Source organism: Aricia agestis, chromosome Z, assembly GCF_905147365.1.
Source record: "Aricia agestis chromosome Z, ilAriAges1.1, whole genome shotgun sequence".
NCBI lineage: Eukaryota > Metazoa > Arthropoda > Insecta > Lepidoptera > Lycaenidae > Aricia > Aricia agestis.
The window spans coordinates 26,200,876-26,217,988 of NC_056428.1; the positions used below are offsets into that span (position 1 = coordinate 26,200,876).

Below are 17,113 nucleotides of genomic sequence, written 5' to 3' on the forward strand. Positions count from 1 at the left end.
TCCCCCATAGGCCTTTAACAACCTGACAAATAAATTTAAAAAGTAGATTAAAATGATTTTGTAAAACCAAGAATATCGTTTGAAAACTATGGTCTTAGTTGAAATGTTGCGGTTGTGTATTAGAATTTAGAATATCTAACTTCCTCGTCTCAGAGCAAGTTACAAAATGTATGTTGCAACTTGCAAGCAACATCGAGTTGACTGTTGAACTGCAGTAATGTTGAAAACTTGTCAATCAGATCCACAGAGGAACCGTCGTAGTAATGTCTATGTCCCATCCACCGAGTATAGGTCCTATCAGAGCAGTGCTGAATTAATATTTTTTATGAGTGTAGGCCACTTTATTTCCGTCGCCCCCATGTACGTAATATGTAGGGCCGTGGTAGGGCCTCTATGGACGCTGTCGTCTCTTGGCCGTGGCTTATAACAGCCTATTTATAAATCCGGCGCTGCATCAGTGAACTACTTACATAGTTGACTGTAGATACCACAGTATAGCAATATTCCTAGTCCCATATTATGTCATATTGCTTTACTGTGGTAGATACCATCAGATTCAGAGGCAGATGAAGTAGATAACTTATATAATTTGGTCAGATTATCATAACCAATGTTGATAGGGCTGGCTGGCTTGACAACATCTACTTAATAATTAAGGCCCAGCAGTCCCTAAAATAAGCAGGTCGATGTCTGTCAGTACGAATATCGACGTTAAGGACATTAAAATAACTTATATCAGCGTGCCTTGTACTGATAATAGAAAATAGGAGTAAAAACCTTTTGTTTTTAGTATTACAGAAATCAAATATATCAAATCGCTTACGTTAGGTTACGACACAAATACTACATTTTTGTTTTTTCTAGAAAGTGTGTAATTTAGCCATAAAATGATTTAATTATGAAAAACAGCGTTATAAGAGTCATCTTTGAGATTTTTTTTCTATCCAGCAGGATTATTCAAATTGTGTACTGATATACCTTTGCGTATAGAAAATTTTCTCAATTTTAAAATGATACTTATTTTATACTTAAATAATGACATTTTCTTTACTAAAAACGTGTTTTAAAAAACCCATTTTACGTAGTTGCAACAACCACAGCGCCTTAAGAATTAATCTGCCTATGAATCTTCTCTAATCAGTACAATGTACATAATATATTAAAATAATATAATATAAATGATGAACTGAGCAAACGGTTTGAAAATTTGGTAACTACTGTAGGTGGTTAATAATAATCATAATACTTGCTACCTATCGCTTTTGCGCAATTTTGTGAGGCCAAAAAAAATACATAAAATTATTTTTGTTGCTTGTTTTGAATAATAACAAAATATTATGTAAACTTTGTAAGCGTCTTTTACTTGTATATTAAGTATATACTGAACACAGCCTGAGCTACCTTGATTCTACTAAAGCTATTGCGAATATAAAAAAATAGCACTGCGAATATATTTTATTTATATTTTTTTATATAAAAATACATTATTTTAGGTGGTGTTAACAATATCGCAACGTCTTTGGAGCTCCGATCTCTAAAAGGTAATGAATAATTGTCTAAATTATTTATTTGCCTCGTAATAAGCGATTTATGTATGCGATTTTCATATTTAAATATATAAGGATGTCCTTATGACGTGTGCTATTGTTCTTTTTAGTGCTATATTTTATATGTGCTATACTGTGTATTGTTTTGTCATTTGCTATTGTGTCGTAGATTAGGAAAGAAAGAGACAAATATATGTTTGCGTGGCGAATTAATTAATAATTTGTTTATAATCTGCCTGTCTCTCTGTCTGTCTGTGTGTGTGTATCTGTCCGTGGCATCGTAGCATCCAAACGGATAGACCGATTTTGATCTAGTTTTTTTTTTAAAGCTGACATGATCGAGAGTGTTCATCATCATCAGCCTGCTCAGTGCTGGACAATCAGGGTGCATGAACCAGATAAGGTTCATGAAAGGCCGTTAGCAACTTGTAGTCGTTTGATGGGTTTTATATTTCATTCTAGTTCGTGAGATTTGTGAATATACAATATACGTATACACATATTAATGGAAAGTTGACCTTGTGCTGCAGCATCACCTGGTAATCAATAGGATATCCAACTCCTCGCCAACTTAGAGCAGAGGTTTCGTGTTTGGGCTCATTTTAATTGCGACGACCAGTAAGAGGTAGATAGACAATAAATATTTACATGCTGCTGCTGCAGCATCACCTGGATTCTATAGGAACCGAGCTTCGTATGAACCCAAAGTGGAGGTTTCATGTTTGGGCTCATATTAACGGCCTCATCGAAAAGGACATTGATAGATAGTAATCATGAGAATATTATTATTATGTTGATAGGAATTATTCTGCACTATAACCAACACAAGTTCAAAAAGTATGAAATAAAATTACATTAAGAAATTTAAAAAACCACCGCCAAACAACTTTAAAAGTAATGAAATAATATTTACTGCCTTTAAGTTCAAATAATTCCTAACTAGTAACTTGTGTAAAGTAATATTTTAGTCCATAATTGTTGTCAAGGTGTGTCGGGGGACCGCTAATGTATAGGTTTGATTTGAGATTTCACATAACATTATAGTTTAAGGATCAGTTCACAGCGAACCGAATGGAGATATCAGCGACTTGGCGGTTGAAGGTTGTAGTTTACTTGGCGGTCCCCCGACACACCGTGACAACAATTATGGACTAAAATATTACTTTACACAAGTTACTAGTTAGGAATTATTTGAACATAAAGGCAGTAAATATTATTTCATTACTTTTTAAAGTTGTTTGGCGTTGCGTGCTGTTGCTACATTGGTAGGTACAGTAACACTCACCAGCGTCACTAGATTCCTGGTGAATTAGCACTGTACCAAGCAGTGACGTAGCCAGCTAACCAAGGACCCAACATCTCCAGTCATAGATTTTAATGAGAGATTGAATAAGGCCTCCTGAGGTTGGGGCCTGGGACGCCTCGTCCCTTGTAGCTACGCCACTGGTACCAATGTCAGCATGTTTCAATACAATCCACTATTGTATGGCTGGTCTCTGCCACTATCCAGTAACCAACATTCATTGTTTACATTGATACCAGTAGCAACGGCCAAGTTAAAGTGTTTTAAACATCAAGTAATAAATGTTACCAACTGGGTAACATTTATTACTTGATGGTAACATTTATTAATTTGGAGGGAATAAATAATACATAATATAATGACCACCATAAAATGCTCGGATACCCTCAGCTTGTTTACCAAAAATTCACTGTGAAAGTAGCAGCGCTGAAAGACGATTTTTTTTTAAACTTTTGTATGGGCAAGCTCCCGAGCGTCACGAGATTCCCCATACAAAAGTGAAAAAATTTTTTGGTCTTTCAGCGCTGCTCCTTTCACAGTGAACTCTCTACAAGGAACACGTACACATCCTAAAGTATTATCACTTATTTTTGTTATACCCTGTATATATATATATATATATATATATATATATATATATATATATATATATTTATTTATTTATAATTGGAATCTCGGAATCGGCTCCAACGATTTTTATGAAATTTAGTATATAGGGGGTTTCAGGGGCGATAAATCGATCTAGCTAGGAATCATTTTCAGAAAATGCCATTTTCATCGAATACCGAGCAAAGCTCGGTCAAATAGCTAGTTAATATTTAAATACAATGGCACCACATCTTAATTATTAATATTATTTTACATATTATGTGCAATATATTATGTCTTTATCAATAATAGACTCTATTTGTTATTCTGATTTATTATGTAAGATGATTGTGAAATTTTATCAAAATCTATTAACAGTAATTTTTTCGTGAAAAAGCTAGGCTAAACTAGCAACAAACTATCGCGTTTGTAATATTAGGCTACTGTAGTAGTGTAAAATATGTAAGTTGTTTTATAAAAACGTGTTAACTATGAATTATAATTTATATTACTTTGAGTAGTTTTATAAACACTCCAAACTCAACAAGGAAAAAGAGCTGCAAATGCATACGTAAGCTATGAAAATCAAAGGTTTTTCTAGAAATCTAATATCAGCAATTATGAACAATTCAGCGTAGCTAACGTTTCGTGTTGTTTCAATTGCCTTGACATTATTGCATTATACATTTTTAATGTTTAAACCTACACTTTTGTAATGTTTCTCAAAATAAATAAGCTTCGAACTATATGATGGGCATTTAAAATCTAATCTATAAATTTTTATTGTCATCGTTGCAGGCGCGGTCGCAGCCTGAAATTTTGGGGGGGGGGGGGGGGGGGGGGGGTCACTCAGTAGTCACTACACTATTTTTTTTTATCTGCGCCCTCGGACGGTTCTGGGTTTTATTTTATTTTCAATTTTACCTTAGATTTTGGGGGGGGTCATGTCCCCTTCGGACCGCGCCTGCATCGTTGGACCTTTTAGGGTTCCGTACCCGAAGGGTAAAAACGGGTATCTAAGACTTCGTTTAAATCTGTTCGCCTGTCCATCGAGTCCATTCTGTAACTCAAGAACCGCTATAGCTAGACTTCTGAAATTTGCACATTGTGTATTTCTGTTGCCGCTATAACAACAAATACACTAAAAACAAAATAAAATTAAAATCTATTTAATTTCCCATACAACAAACGTGTTTCAAATTTTTTTGGTCTTTTTGTTCGATATCAATATTGATTAAAAAAATCACAAAATCCTTAATTACACTTGCGTGCAAAAATATCGACCCACCTCTCTCCTTATGATTCAAACGCTAATTTAACTCAAAAAATATAATTATTAATTAAGTATTAACATTAAATAAATTTTGGTATCGTTTAATAGGTAGTGCAGTAAGGAGTAAATTAATGCTGTAGTTATTGTAACTGTAAATTGTTTACTAATACTGTAGTATTTTGTAGTAAACAACAAGGCTGTAGCCTTAAAACAAAAAACAGTGAGATTGGCATAACATTTTAATTGCTGATTAATGACATCTTTCTTCTAAAAAAACCCTTAACAATTTGATTGGAATAGTTCGTACTGCTACCCATTATCCTAATTGAGGCTTCCATCCGGTTTTTCATTGACCTTATGAAAGTTGTGATGAACCTCTGGGCTCTGAGGGATCCCACTCTTCTTGTATAGCCACCCTGAGGTTTCGAAGGCATCATAATATCTGCGGCAGGAGTCCTGGCCCTGACCATCCTTTGGAGTTCGCCCCATGGCCACTCTATATAAATATGTATAGACATTAGACATATACTATTATAGAGCAGCTGGTATACATAGTGATACTGTGCATCATTAGCAGAGTAGACAGAATTATAGAGTATACCGACTTAGAACTGAGGTTGAAATTTTTAAATTTGCCGTATTATGACAAAAGTCGTCGCTAGGGTCGTTACCTACAAATTTAGTTGTTGTTTATATTTTGGCACATGCAAAGAAAACTGTCAGATTTCTATTTCAAAATCTTCATTTTATAAATAAATTATATCAGCCAGCGCGCCAGCCCTTAACTTATCCTGGCGAAACCCGAAAGAAATGACAGGTATTATTACACGTCCGTCTCTTAGCAGTCGAAGTACTGGTAGTTACGTCTATTGTGTCATTAGCTTACGTCATTTTCAAATGTTCTAACTTCTAAGATTATAATCTGTAGTTGAAACGATTATTAATATAATGTTACTCTTTTTAAATATAATATAAGTATATTACTTTTTTATTATAACGTGGTGTACCAGTTACACTTTTTAAGCGCCATACAAAATTACTATTTATTAAGTTAAGAAAAAGTTGTTACTTAAAAAAGTATTGTTTTGTAGCTAGTAAATGTGTAGACTGTAGATATACTTACAAGTTGTTTTACCTTCAAGGTAATTAATCAGAAGGTTAGAGATGTGTACATAATGTCATCATGTCACATTAAATATCTACTATAACAACCAATAATCATCATAGATTATATTAAAATTACATATTAAAATATTATATTATATTTTGAACAAGTTTTTACCAACGCTTATATTAATTCATGCCAAATTACATCTTTGTAGGTCCTATAGTCTCTGAGCAAAACCGCGGACAGATAGACAGATAGACAGTCAGACGGACGGACAGACCGAAACTATAAGGGTTCTTGTATCCTTGTTGACTACGGAACCCTAAAAAAGAATGAAGAAAATTGTTAAACTGTATATGGACCAATGTCCACCGCTGATTGCAATTTTACGTCGATACTTTTTAAAGGGTTCGTAGTTCAAAGTGTGAGTGTGAAGTGTGAACTGTGAAGCTATAAAGTATTATTTAAGTATGCATGTGGTCACATTTTATAGGCTCACGGCCAAAATTTTTGACACAGTCTCTTCCTTAGTTTTTATTGATCGTAGGTGTGAAGTCAATGATTTGATCAAGCTGGTCGATGTGGATTGTTGTGTATAAGCCCGGCCGCACATTGTCCGAATTCTAATCAGAAACAGTAGAATTTCGCCGGACCGCCACCACGCAGACTATCCGAAATATCCTTCCGACGAGTTCGAGCTCACTCGGCTCAGTACAAAATGTAAGAGACAGCGCGGACGTTCAACTGTTTCTGATCAGAAATTTCGGACAATGTGCGGCCAGGCTAATAGTGCAGTGTAGTTTCATTTTTCTGTCAAACTAAGGCGGAACCCGCTTTAGGAATCCATGCTATTGATTGTTACACCAAAATTCGTCGGATTGGGTCATATTACTTCTGTTAATATTTGTGTACACTATTTTGCTATGTTGTATGTTCAGGTGTTCAATAAATTACCAACTATACTTTGAAAACACAAGGTATTTCAAAATACTACATTCACTACCTACCTACTACTAAAGTGCTTTGTAACATCGAGGCCCGGAGGCACTGGTTTGCCTTTGGGCTGTGTAGAATGTACATTATGATCCATGTCATGGAAGCATGTCGTAGAAATGTGTCATCAGTTCATCACCTCACACTGGGGTTGTTTGGGGCAGCCTATTTGAAAGTTTAAAAGTCTATACTTCTATAGTCTAGTGACTAATCTATACCAAGGACTGAATAACCTTCTATGCAGATTTTTTCTGTTGAATTTATAGTAAGGGAGCCCAGAGTGCTATTCGTGTAGACTGTAGACTTTACTCGAGCGTCGTGGGGACCTAGCTGTAGGTTTTTAAGATTAGGTAAGAGTAATAAAAAAATAATAAGAACGTTTTTTATTTAAGCGGTGAGTTCAGAAACTGCAACCATATTAAAGTTATGAAAAAGAAATATATTCAGGAAATTGCTTATTTAGGTTGTTATAATAATATTATGTATTCTGTGATTTAGGTAAATTATAACAAAATTTTAGACAAGTAGTAAGGACTAAATCAATTAGTTGAGTGCAACCTAAAATATCTGCAAAATTTAGTTAGGAAAATATGAAGCTTTATTTTTTTTAAATTATTATTAGCCTTAGTGCTTTCGAGACCTAACATCCTTTGTTAGGACTCTAAGGCTTTTTACACACGAACGGCACGTCTCGGCGGCACGTGTCGGCAGCAGTCGACGGCACGTGTCGGCGGCAGTCGACGGCAGCCGTTACCAGTTTATGACGCTTGCAGGGGGCCTACCACGACGTTTCCTTAAACTATCATGTTTCCAGAACACTTTGTTGTAAGATTACAATAGCATTACCGTACTCACTTTTTAAATATAATTTTACTAAAGGGCTTGATAGACGTACGAACTTAAAGTACGCGGGTTTTCGCGAACTTACTCGGCTCGCGTCGGTGACACACGAGAATCGCTCACACTGGATTACCATGCCCCCAGGCTCGCGGCTCGCGGTCCGCGGCTCGCAGCTCGCGGCTCTTTGCTGACACACAGGCGATTAAGATCGTCGAGCCATAAGTCCGCGTACTTACTCGCACGTCTGTCACCCCCTTAAAAAACAGTAAAAAAAATTAAGATAGCTAGATTGACGTTAAAGTAATATTGCTCATCTGTCAAACGGTGTCGCTTAGTAGAGGTGGTGGTAGGCCCCCAGTTGTGACGTACCGCCTAAAGGTAAGCGTCCACAGGTCAGTATCGTACGTAACGGAGGTTTTGACTTAGGAACTTTGTTTGGACTAATTTGAAGATTAACATACTGGCTAGTCGGTAATCCGTACGCTGCCGATACAGTGGACGTACTGTAAAAAAATACCCGTTTGATGCGAGACGTCCTTTGCATACTATACCGAACTGTAGACGCTTACCTTTACGCGGTACGTCACAACTGCAAGCGTGATAAACTGTCGACGGCTACCGTCGACTGCCGCCGACACGTGCCGTTCGTCCGTAAGCGCTCTTAGGATGAAAAGCTGTCTAACACTAAGAACGTCAAATTCCTGAAGCAGTTCCGTGGTTGGATATCGCCCTGGCTTTCCAAGTGCCACCTTAATTACTGCTCGCTGGGCACGTTCAAGAAGGTATGATCATACTTGAAAATAACTTTTTTAAGCCCATTCAATACTTGAAAATAACTTTTTTTCAGCCCACCACGTAAAAAAACCGATTTCTATACCGTGATAACTAGACATAATATGTCAGAAGTCTATACAAGCGTCAGATTGACACGCTCGAGCAGTTCGCGGAATCCCTTTTTGGGCTCCCCTACTACTTCGTCATAATATTATACTTAGTAATTATTATTCCTAGTCTTATTTTTGATATTGTTAAGTACTAGCTGTGACCCGGTGAACTTCTTATTACTTTCCTCCTATTATACACCTTCTCTGGACTTCCACGGATAATTCAAGACTAAAATTAGCTAAATCAGCTCAGCCGATTTCGAATTTTAGTGAGACTAACAAAAATAAAAATTCATTTTCTTTTTTATATATTTTATTAAAGGTAATAACTAATAAGGTATAACCGGCAAATAGCTAACTAGAAATATTGAAGTTATCTAAAGTATACTGCAGGAATCGACGATATTTGCAATGCGATATATATTATAGCTGCGACTTATATAATAATGTTTAGTGCGAACTCATAATTCAAAAGACTATTAATGATACGTTCAGCATCATGTCTATTTATAAACATAATTTTCTTTATTATCATTACTAATGTGCAATTGAAAATGGAAATATTGATAAAGTAACACGTTATGAGGAAAATGATATTCCATTGGATATTCCGCTAATGTTTACTAAGATAATATCATGATTTTTTTTCTGAATATGTGAGCGAATTTTGACATCTTCATGTAAAATCGTTTTGAATTTGCGAATTTGACTGTCTTGCGTATCTGAGAAAAATCGCCTTTTCACCCTTCTTGTTGGATTTAAAAAAAATGGTTTTTATGGGACCTTTATCGAAGTAAACTCTGCCAAATCTAATTAGTCTCGTCTGGTACCCACTCTGTGGTTACCTTTGCCCAACGGTCAGGATGCATGACCATGAGACTGGTATGAGTTATGACCCGCCCAGTCCCACTTTGACTTGGCAGCTTTCATACCGACGTCTTTAACGTCATATTCTGTTGGGGGAGGCCTTTGCCCAGCAGTAGGGTAGTATAGACTCGTAAAAAAATTGACCAAATGCGGGTTGGACTCGCGCACGAAGGGTTCCGTACCGTAATATTAGAGCAAAAAAGGGCAAAAAATTGTGTTTTCTGTATGGGAACTTCCCTTAAATAAGTATTTATTTTATTTAATTTTATCATCAAATATTAAACTACAAATATTATATGTATACTTCATTAAGGATTTTGTGAAAATTTCAAGTGCGTAACTGTTGCCATTATTGATTACGAGCAGAGACCAGCCATTTACGAGCAAAAAAGGCCAAAAAATATCACGCTTCTTGTATGGGAGCCCCCTTAAATATTAATTTTATTTTGTTTTTAGTATTTGTTGTTTAAGCGGCAACAGAAATATAGCAATCTGTGAAAATTTCAGAAGTCTATGCTATTACCGTTCTTGAGTTACATCTTGGAGACAGACAGACAGGCGGTCAGACATCGAAGTCTCAGTAATAGCGTCCCGTTTTTACCCGTTTAAGGGTACGGAACCCTACAAATAATCTCTAATAACTAAATTATGCGATGACATGTAACAAACAAAATTGCATGCGTTGTCTCGAAAAACTCAGTATTTTCGTCTGTTAAAAGTTAGTTTAGACTTGTCTTGTAGCATCAAATATTGCTTTTTTTCTTTCCAGGACGAAACTGGACGTCTGATGAGAAGGAATATAGTCCGGTATGCCATACTCGCCTATGTGATCACACTACAGCGCGTGTCATTGCGTGTTAAACGACGTTTCCCCACGTGGCAACACGTCGTAGACTCGGGTAAGCTTTTATCAAATATCCTCAAACTTCATTATAAAACCACTAAAACTATTTTGATGAAATTTGATATGAAGATGTTTTCTATGCCGGCAAATGAACGACGCTCGCTGCCTCTTTGGCAAGTCCTTTTAGGCTGCATTTCCATCAGCTGCGTTGAAATGTGTTTAAGAACCAATATACTATACAATATACTGTACAAGGCCTGCTTTGGAAACGCAGCCTCAAACTAAGGTTCTCATTTCAGGCCTCATGCTCGAGAGTGAGAGAAAAGTGTTCGAGAAGATGGACGGCAAGAGTCCAATGTCGAAATACTGGATGCCGCTGGTATGGGCCACGAATATCATAAACCGAGCGAGGAAGGAAGGGCTCATAACCAGTGACCACATCGTTCAAACGCTACTGGTGGAACTGTCAGATATAAGAAGACGACTCGGCGCCTTGATAGGATACGACACTGTTTGTGTGCCTTTAGTTTATACGCAGGTGAGTGTTTTATATCGCTAACTGCATGACGTGGCAGCTCCCAAGCCAAGCTCTTATGCTCTCAAACGCTACTGGTGGAACTGTCAGATATAAGAAGACGACTCGGCGCCTTGATAGGAAACGACACTGTTTGTGTGCCTTTAGTTTATACGCAGGTGAGTGTTTTATATCGCTAACTGCATGACGTGGCAGCTCCCAAGCCAAGCTCTTATGCTCTAGGGCTTTGCATGCGTTGGTTGATTTAACCACTAGACCAGAGGCAGCGTGGGCGACATGGGCGACCGCCCCTTGGACCGCGAGATTTTTTTAAGGTTTTACTAGTTGTGAATTTTATTGTGATACTCAAATATTTATAAATAAAAAGTTTTATAAAAAACGTTTGAGTATCAAAACATTCTAATCATAGTTTAAGACCAAGCTACTCAAGTTATAATTTTTCCAAGACTCAATTCGTGCATTATATGGTCCACAGATTTTATCTGGTCTTTCGATGCTAGGTACGTAAAATTTAAATACAGATCGACAAGGCGTTCATTTAGAGAACGTGACGAAAAAAGGAACTAACGCCACTATCATACAAAAACGTAATTTTTGACAGTTCTCCATTACCAGCAGCGCTCCCACCACAACCCACGTTCATATAACGTGCGGCGGTACCCACAATTCGCCTAACATTCCTGCATCGCGCTATCGAAGTTTTGGAGAACGGCAAGATATATACAACGTCTGAAATGACGTCAGTGGGCTTCGGCCTGACCGAGCATGCTATCTCTCTCGGTCGGAAGATCTTCCTTTTAGTGCCGCCACTGACAACGTTAAAAAAGCCTTGTCGCACGACGAAAATCAAACGCACCGATTAGACGGCGCTTGGATATGCCATCGCCGTTTTGTTATAAGGTCAAGTACAAGGAAAAGTACTCGTCTGCACTGTAGTAGGTATCACGTACCGCGAAAAGGTGCATACGGAAGCTTCGTCAAGGTAACGCCGGAAATTTCGTATTGTTATAGGTACTTACATAAATTTAAAAAAAATTAAAAAAAAAACAGATTTTGCCCGTACTGACTCAGAATCTTTCAAATGCTTTTATTTATTTTATTTTTTTATTCTATAAGTACTTTTTTTTCTATAAGTACTTACTTACAATTAATAATTATATAGGTACATAATATCATTGCATAATATTACACTAGATGTACCGCGCGGCTTCGCCTGCATAATTTAGGAATTTCACGGAAACCGTACATTTTTTGCAAAAAATAGCCTATGTCCCTTCACTTTGCGAGTTTCTTACGCCGGTTCTTCTCGCCGGGGTAGTTCCTGAACCGGTGGTAGGCATCAGGTAGACATTCTGAAAAAATTTGATTCAAATTTACTCAGAAATAAAACATTTTTTATTTTATTTTTTATTTACTTTTTTACCAAATTTTCCTCTGTTTCTTAGCTCCAATTGATCTTAGCATAATAATATATAGCCTATGGCCAAAATATTATTAAGCTAGCCTATATATAATATATAGCCTTCCTCGATACTCGTAAATGAGCTATCTAAAACTGAAAGAATTTTTTAATTCAGACCAGTAGTTCCTGAGTAATCCTGAGATTAGCGCGTTCAAACAAACAAACAAACTCTTCAGCTTTATAATATTAGTATAGATAGGTAAGTATAATATATTAATAATGGATACATAGCCACATAGGTATATACATAGGTATTTATGGATATTAATTTAGTAGTATCCAAGTTAGGTTTTAATTTTTAATGCAAAATATCTGTGTACTAGGTATCTACCTAGTACCTACTGTGTTTTTGATCTTCAGTTGCCATAATGGGCAAATCGTGAAGATTTACATAATTAAGCTTGATTTAGACGTATTTTCCGTACCAGAACAATAAAACGCAATTACACATGAATGACGCAATAAAGAGCAAAACTAATTTGTTGATAACAACCATTTTGTAGGGATGTATAATATTTCATTTTATTTATTACTAGCTGTCCCGGCAAATGTTGTTTTGCCATCTAAAGTATTTCGACCAGTGATATTTTATTTTATAAAACATCATTAACTTCGCCTAAAAATGTTTATATTGTCCAAACCAAAATCGGCACAAAATTTCATCCATTCTGTTCAGTGCGTCTAGCATGCGTCACACGAGATATCTCACTTTCGAGTGTAGTTAGAAACTACTCTTCTCATAATGTCAAAATCTCGACAAAACTCGATAAAAATGTTAGGGTTCGCTAATTTTGACGACAGATCTTCACGAGCAAAAATGTATGTCATGTCAATGTCAATAGAGATGAAGAGACAAACCATCAAACATCGAGAAAACATGTAGACAAAAATTTCTCGTTGGCGCATGCTAGGTCGGCAGGACCCGTACCACGAAACCGTTTTGAGACTCAAACAATCGAATGAGAAAGCCGCGTCCTGCTGACCGATTCTGTATCGTACATTTGTGAGTTAATAACTGAGTTAGTAACAAAACGGAGGAGTGAATAACGGAAAGTGCCACTTTTTGTATTCACTTGCATACAAAAGTGAGACTTTCCGTTGCTCACTCCTCCGTTTCGTTACTAATTACGACTGAACTGAGGCCCGATGGAGCGTGTAGCACAGCGGTCGTCACACTTTACTGGCCAAGGGCCACACATGACAATGTGAGTGCCAGCACCGGGCTGCAGAGTATGTGAAGCCTTAAGGGTGCTCTAAGGGCGGTTCCACACACTAATGCCTTTTTTACACCTATCGAGTAGAGTAGCGAGACTGCGAGACAGTACTCTCGGCTATTGGTCGAGAGCTGCAGCACTGTTTCGCCAGTCGCCACTCTACTCGGTAGGTGTAATCAGGCCCTATGAGTGAGTTACACCACACCATAAAACAACAGAATTATGTTATTATTGTGACATTTGCTAGCTTGTAAACATTATTCACTAGCGATAACCGGCCAAAATTGGCAACCATTGTTGACCATTCAAATAATTTACTTTGTCGCGGGCCGCATAAATAACGGCCACGGGCCGCAATTTGTCGACCACGGGTGTAGCACTTTGATATGAGCTTAGGATAGAGATTAGAAGTGCATGGTGAAGCTTTTGTTCTACCAGTGGAATAATTGTATTTTCAGGTGGTGACTCTGGCACTGTACACGTACTTTGTGGCGGCCCTGATGGGCAGACAGCTGGTGCCGCCAGCTCCAGGCAGCACCTCCAAATATGAGCCCGACGTCTACTTCCCCCTGTTTACAGCACTTCAGGTATGCTCAGACGTCATAACTTGTGAAATTTAGAAAAAGACAGAATCCTCACCCTTACTTACGTCTATTTTTGATAACTATCTCGTGTCAACCGCTAAAAGTAAAAACTATCAGACCTAATGTCTCATATGTAGCGGCCACACATGCGTCTATCGTACTCGAAGCTTCGTGCTATTCATGAGACGATTGGACTGGACGATTGGATTGGACGTTACACGCAGCATGTCTAATGGTATCGTTTTAACTTTTAAGCACGAAGCAGGTGCTTCCCGGGCACTACGCGATTCATCTCGCTTTTTCGATTTTTCAGTTTTAGATTTGCGCATGCGCAGCGTCATCTCGGTAATTCAAAAACTGGTTTTCTTACTTTTTAACAACAGTTTACAGAAAAGATAAATTAGGAGTTTTTCAATAGGTACTGTTAAAAATCTTGCTCACTGGAAAATTGTTTTCTTTTCAGTTCTGCTTTTATGTCGGCTGGCTGAAAGTTGCTGAAGTCCTCATAAACCCATTTGGAGAAGATGACGATGACATTGAATTGAATTGGCTTATAGACAGACATATTAAGGTAAGTTACTACTTACTTGTCAGTAAGTATCTATTTCAAACAACAAACAACGAATGGTTTGACCAGTTCATTTGGGATGGATCGAAACAATCGATAGCTTTTAGGCGCGCATAGGATCACTCTCATAATATACCCTATAGTTTGTGCGTTCTAAGATGATATGGGTGACAGTTTTCATGTTCCTTGCTACGGGTTTTTTTTACAAGAAAACAAAAAATATCAAATGTAATAAATTATATTCCATCTACAAAAACAAATGTTTCCTATAATTGTAAATGAATAAAAATGAAAAGATGCTAAATGCTAACTTATTAATAAAAATTATAGATATTAACTGTGAAATAGGAGTATAAAATTATTGTTACGAAAACATTTGAAAAATGTCATATGCTTGAAACGGAACTTATGTCAATAGAGATTGACTCAGTTGAATCGAAATCAAATCGATAAAAAAGGGCGGCTATCTTAAATCGCCGGCACCACTGAAATGTCAGTACGAAATCGATAATTTCGATTGCAATTCCTTTACGAAGTGATTCGATATTTTTAAACTATCGATTAATTTTAGTTAGGTACCTTCCCTACTATTGTCAATTATAATGTCTCACGCATATCATCATAAAACGCACAAACTATAGTTCCTATCCTACCCTACCTGCATAACCCTGAACGGATATCAGAAGTCGGAAAGACACACCACAGAAAGCCCTTCTTCCCGTTGGACTTTGGCCTAATTCCGTTCGACTCGGAATCTTAGCGCGTGCTTATTGGTCAGCGCTTAGAGTACTTGCACACGGCACCGCCACGGCATCAAGAATCGCCGTGCGCCATGTGAAAGGGCCCTTATTTGCAGGACAACGTTGACCGATAACCGCGCGGTGAGTTTCCGAAGTTGAGCCTGAATAGTTCATCGTTGGGCTTATTAGTATCTTACTTGGCATTGTAGCGGATAGAACGGATATCCTGAATCGCGATATCGAAGTTTCTGAGATCAGCAATACTATGCAACATCTGCAATAAGTGGGCTTCTGATCGAGTATACAGACCAGCTCAGTCGAAAGATCTTCCTTTGTCCTGTACAATATCTTATGAGTCAACATCTGAAAAAAGTGGGATTCTGATCGAGTATACAGACTAGCTCAGTCGAAAGATCTTCCTTTGTCCTAGGTACAATATCTTATGACTTATGAGTTATGACAATCTTTTTTTCAGGCAGCGTACATGATAGTTGACGAAATGCACGAGGAGCATCCGGAATTGCTCAAGGACCAATACTGGGAGGACGTGGTGCCAAAAGACCTGCCGTACACGGTCGCCTCGGAGCATTATCGTCGACATGAGCCACCCTGCTCGGCCGACCACTACAAGGTCAAAGCGGAAGACGCAGTGTACGCCAACGTTCAAGCTCCGAGGAAAAGCCATGACGAAACTTATGCTGACTACGTGAGTTTTTGCTTTAGCGTCTAAACTCACCATGCCGAAGTTACGGGGCCGAAGTTCGGCATGATTACGTCAGCAATGCGCTACGCATACAATATAGCGCGACGTTATTTCGGCATGGTGTGTCATCGGTAAGTAATTTAAAATACATTGCAGGCGTAATCATGCCGAACTTTGGCCGCGTTTTTCGGCCTAGTGTCTTTAGACACTTATACTTTAAAACGTGTACACTACAATATTGTAAGCTGTATTACAATATTGTAAAGCTGATGAGTTCGTTTGTTTGTCGCACGGACCATTGGAGCTATTTTTATGTAATTTGACACAGATATACTTATTGACAACAGGGAAGCATAGGAGGATTCTTTTTTGCGGAAAAGTGTAATTCGAAATTCCTTATTTATGAGGGTAGAGTCGGCCTGGGCCTGTAGACAAGTGGCAAAGCGCTAACGCTAACGCTAGCGCCACAAAATGTATGCGATTTGACATAAGTCATCGCTTCGCTAGCGAATACTAATGTCAAATCCATACATTTTGTAGCGCTAGCGTTAGCGTTTTGCCACCTGTCTACGGGGGCTGAACGTCTGGTGAAAATAGGTCCTTCAAAGCAGAGGCTTCGAATGGGCCAGCTAAATCTGTCAACGGCAGACCAAGGAGGATTCTCTAGGAGATTTGAAATCAAAACATGCTTCTAATATAGGTGTAGGTACTGTAGGTACTTACGTAAAATACGTTAAACAATAAGTTATGTAATTTGAATTGGTCATGCCTCAACGCTCTTCGCACCTTGTTTCCTCTTCCTAAAGATGATATCTTGCACTAGGACAATATACATACATACAATGTTATAATTATTATCAAGTGAAGGTTATTCAGATTAAATCTATTCTGTAGTAACAAAAACCGGCCAAGTGCGTGTCGTGCCACGTGCAATATAGGGTTCCGTAGTACCGCTAGTTTTTTTTTTTTAATTTTTGTATGGTCAATGAATGTACTATCAGAGAAGTTGATTCCTATGCAAATCGGGGACCTAAGTAGTTTGGTTACGTTACGTCAAACC

The 17,113-nt window shown here is 37.7% G+C and overlaps 1 protein-coding gene across 5 annotated transcripts in view; it reads left to right on the top strand.

The window, feature by feature from the left end:
* The window catches only part of LOC121738366 (bestrophin-4), a 63,594-nt gene that overhangs the window by 42,560 nt on the left and 3,921 nt on the right, over positions 1-17,113 (top strand). For 3 of the 5 annotated variants that reach the window (XR_006037277.1, XM_042130356.1, XM_042130358.1), the window contains exons 4-8: positions 10,173-10,302; positions 10,547-10,785; positions 13,917-14,045; positions 14,506-14,613; positions 15,826-16,056. Coding sequence is in view for 4 of the 5 variants with exons in the window: in XM_042130356.1 (XP_041986290.1) it covers positions 10,173-10,302; positions 10,547-10,785; positions 13,917-14,045; positions 14,506-14,613; positions 15,826-16,056 (837 nt within the window). In the remaining variant the exon portion in view is untranslated. Of the gene's footprint in view, positions 1-1,493; positions 1,542-10,172; positions 10,303-10,546; positions 10,786-10,859; positions 10,941-13,916; positions 14,046-14,505; positions 14,614-15,825; positions 16,057-17,113 lie in introns of those variants that run through there. The other 2 variants (XM_042130357.1, XM_042130359.1) reach the window with 2 other exon arrangements.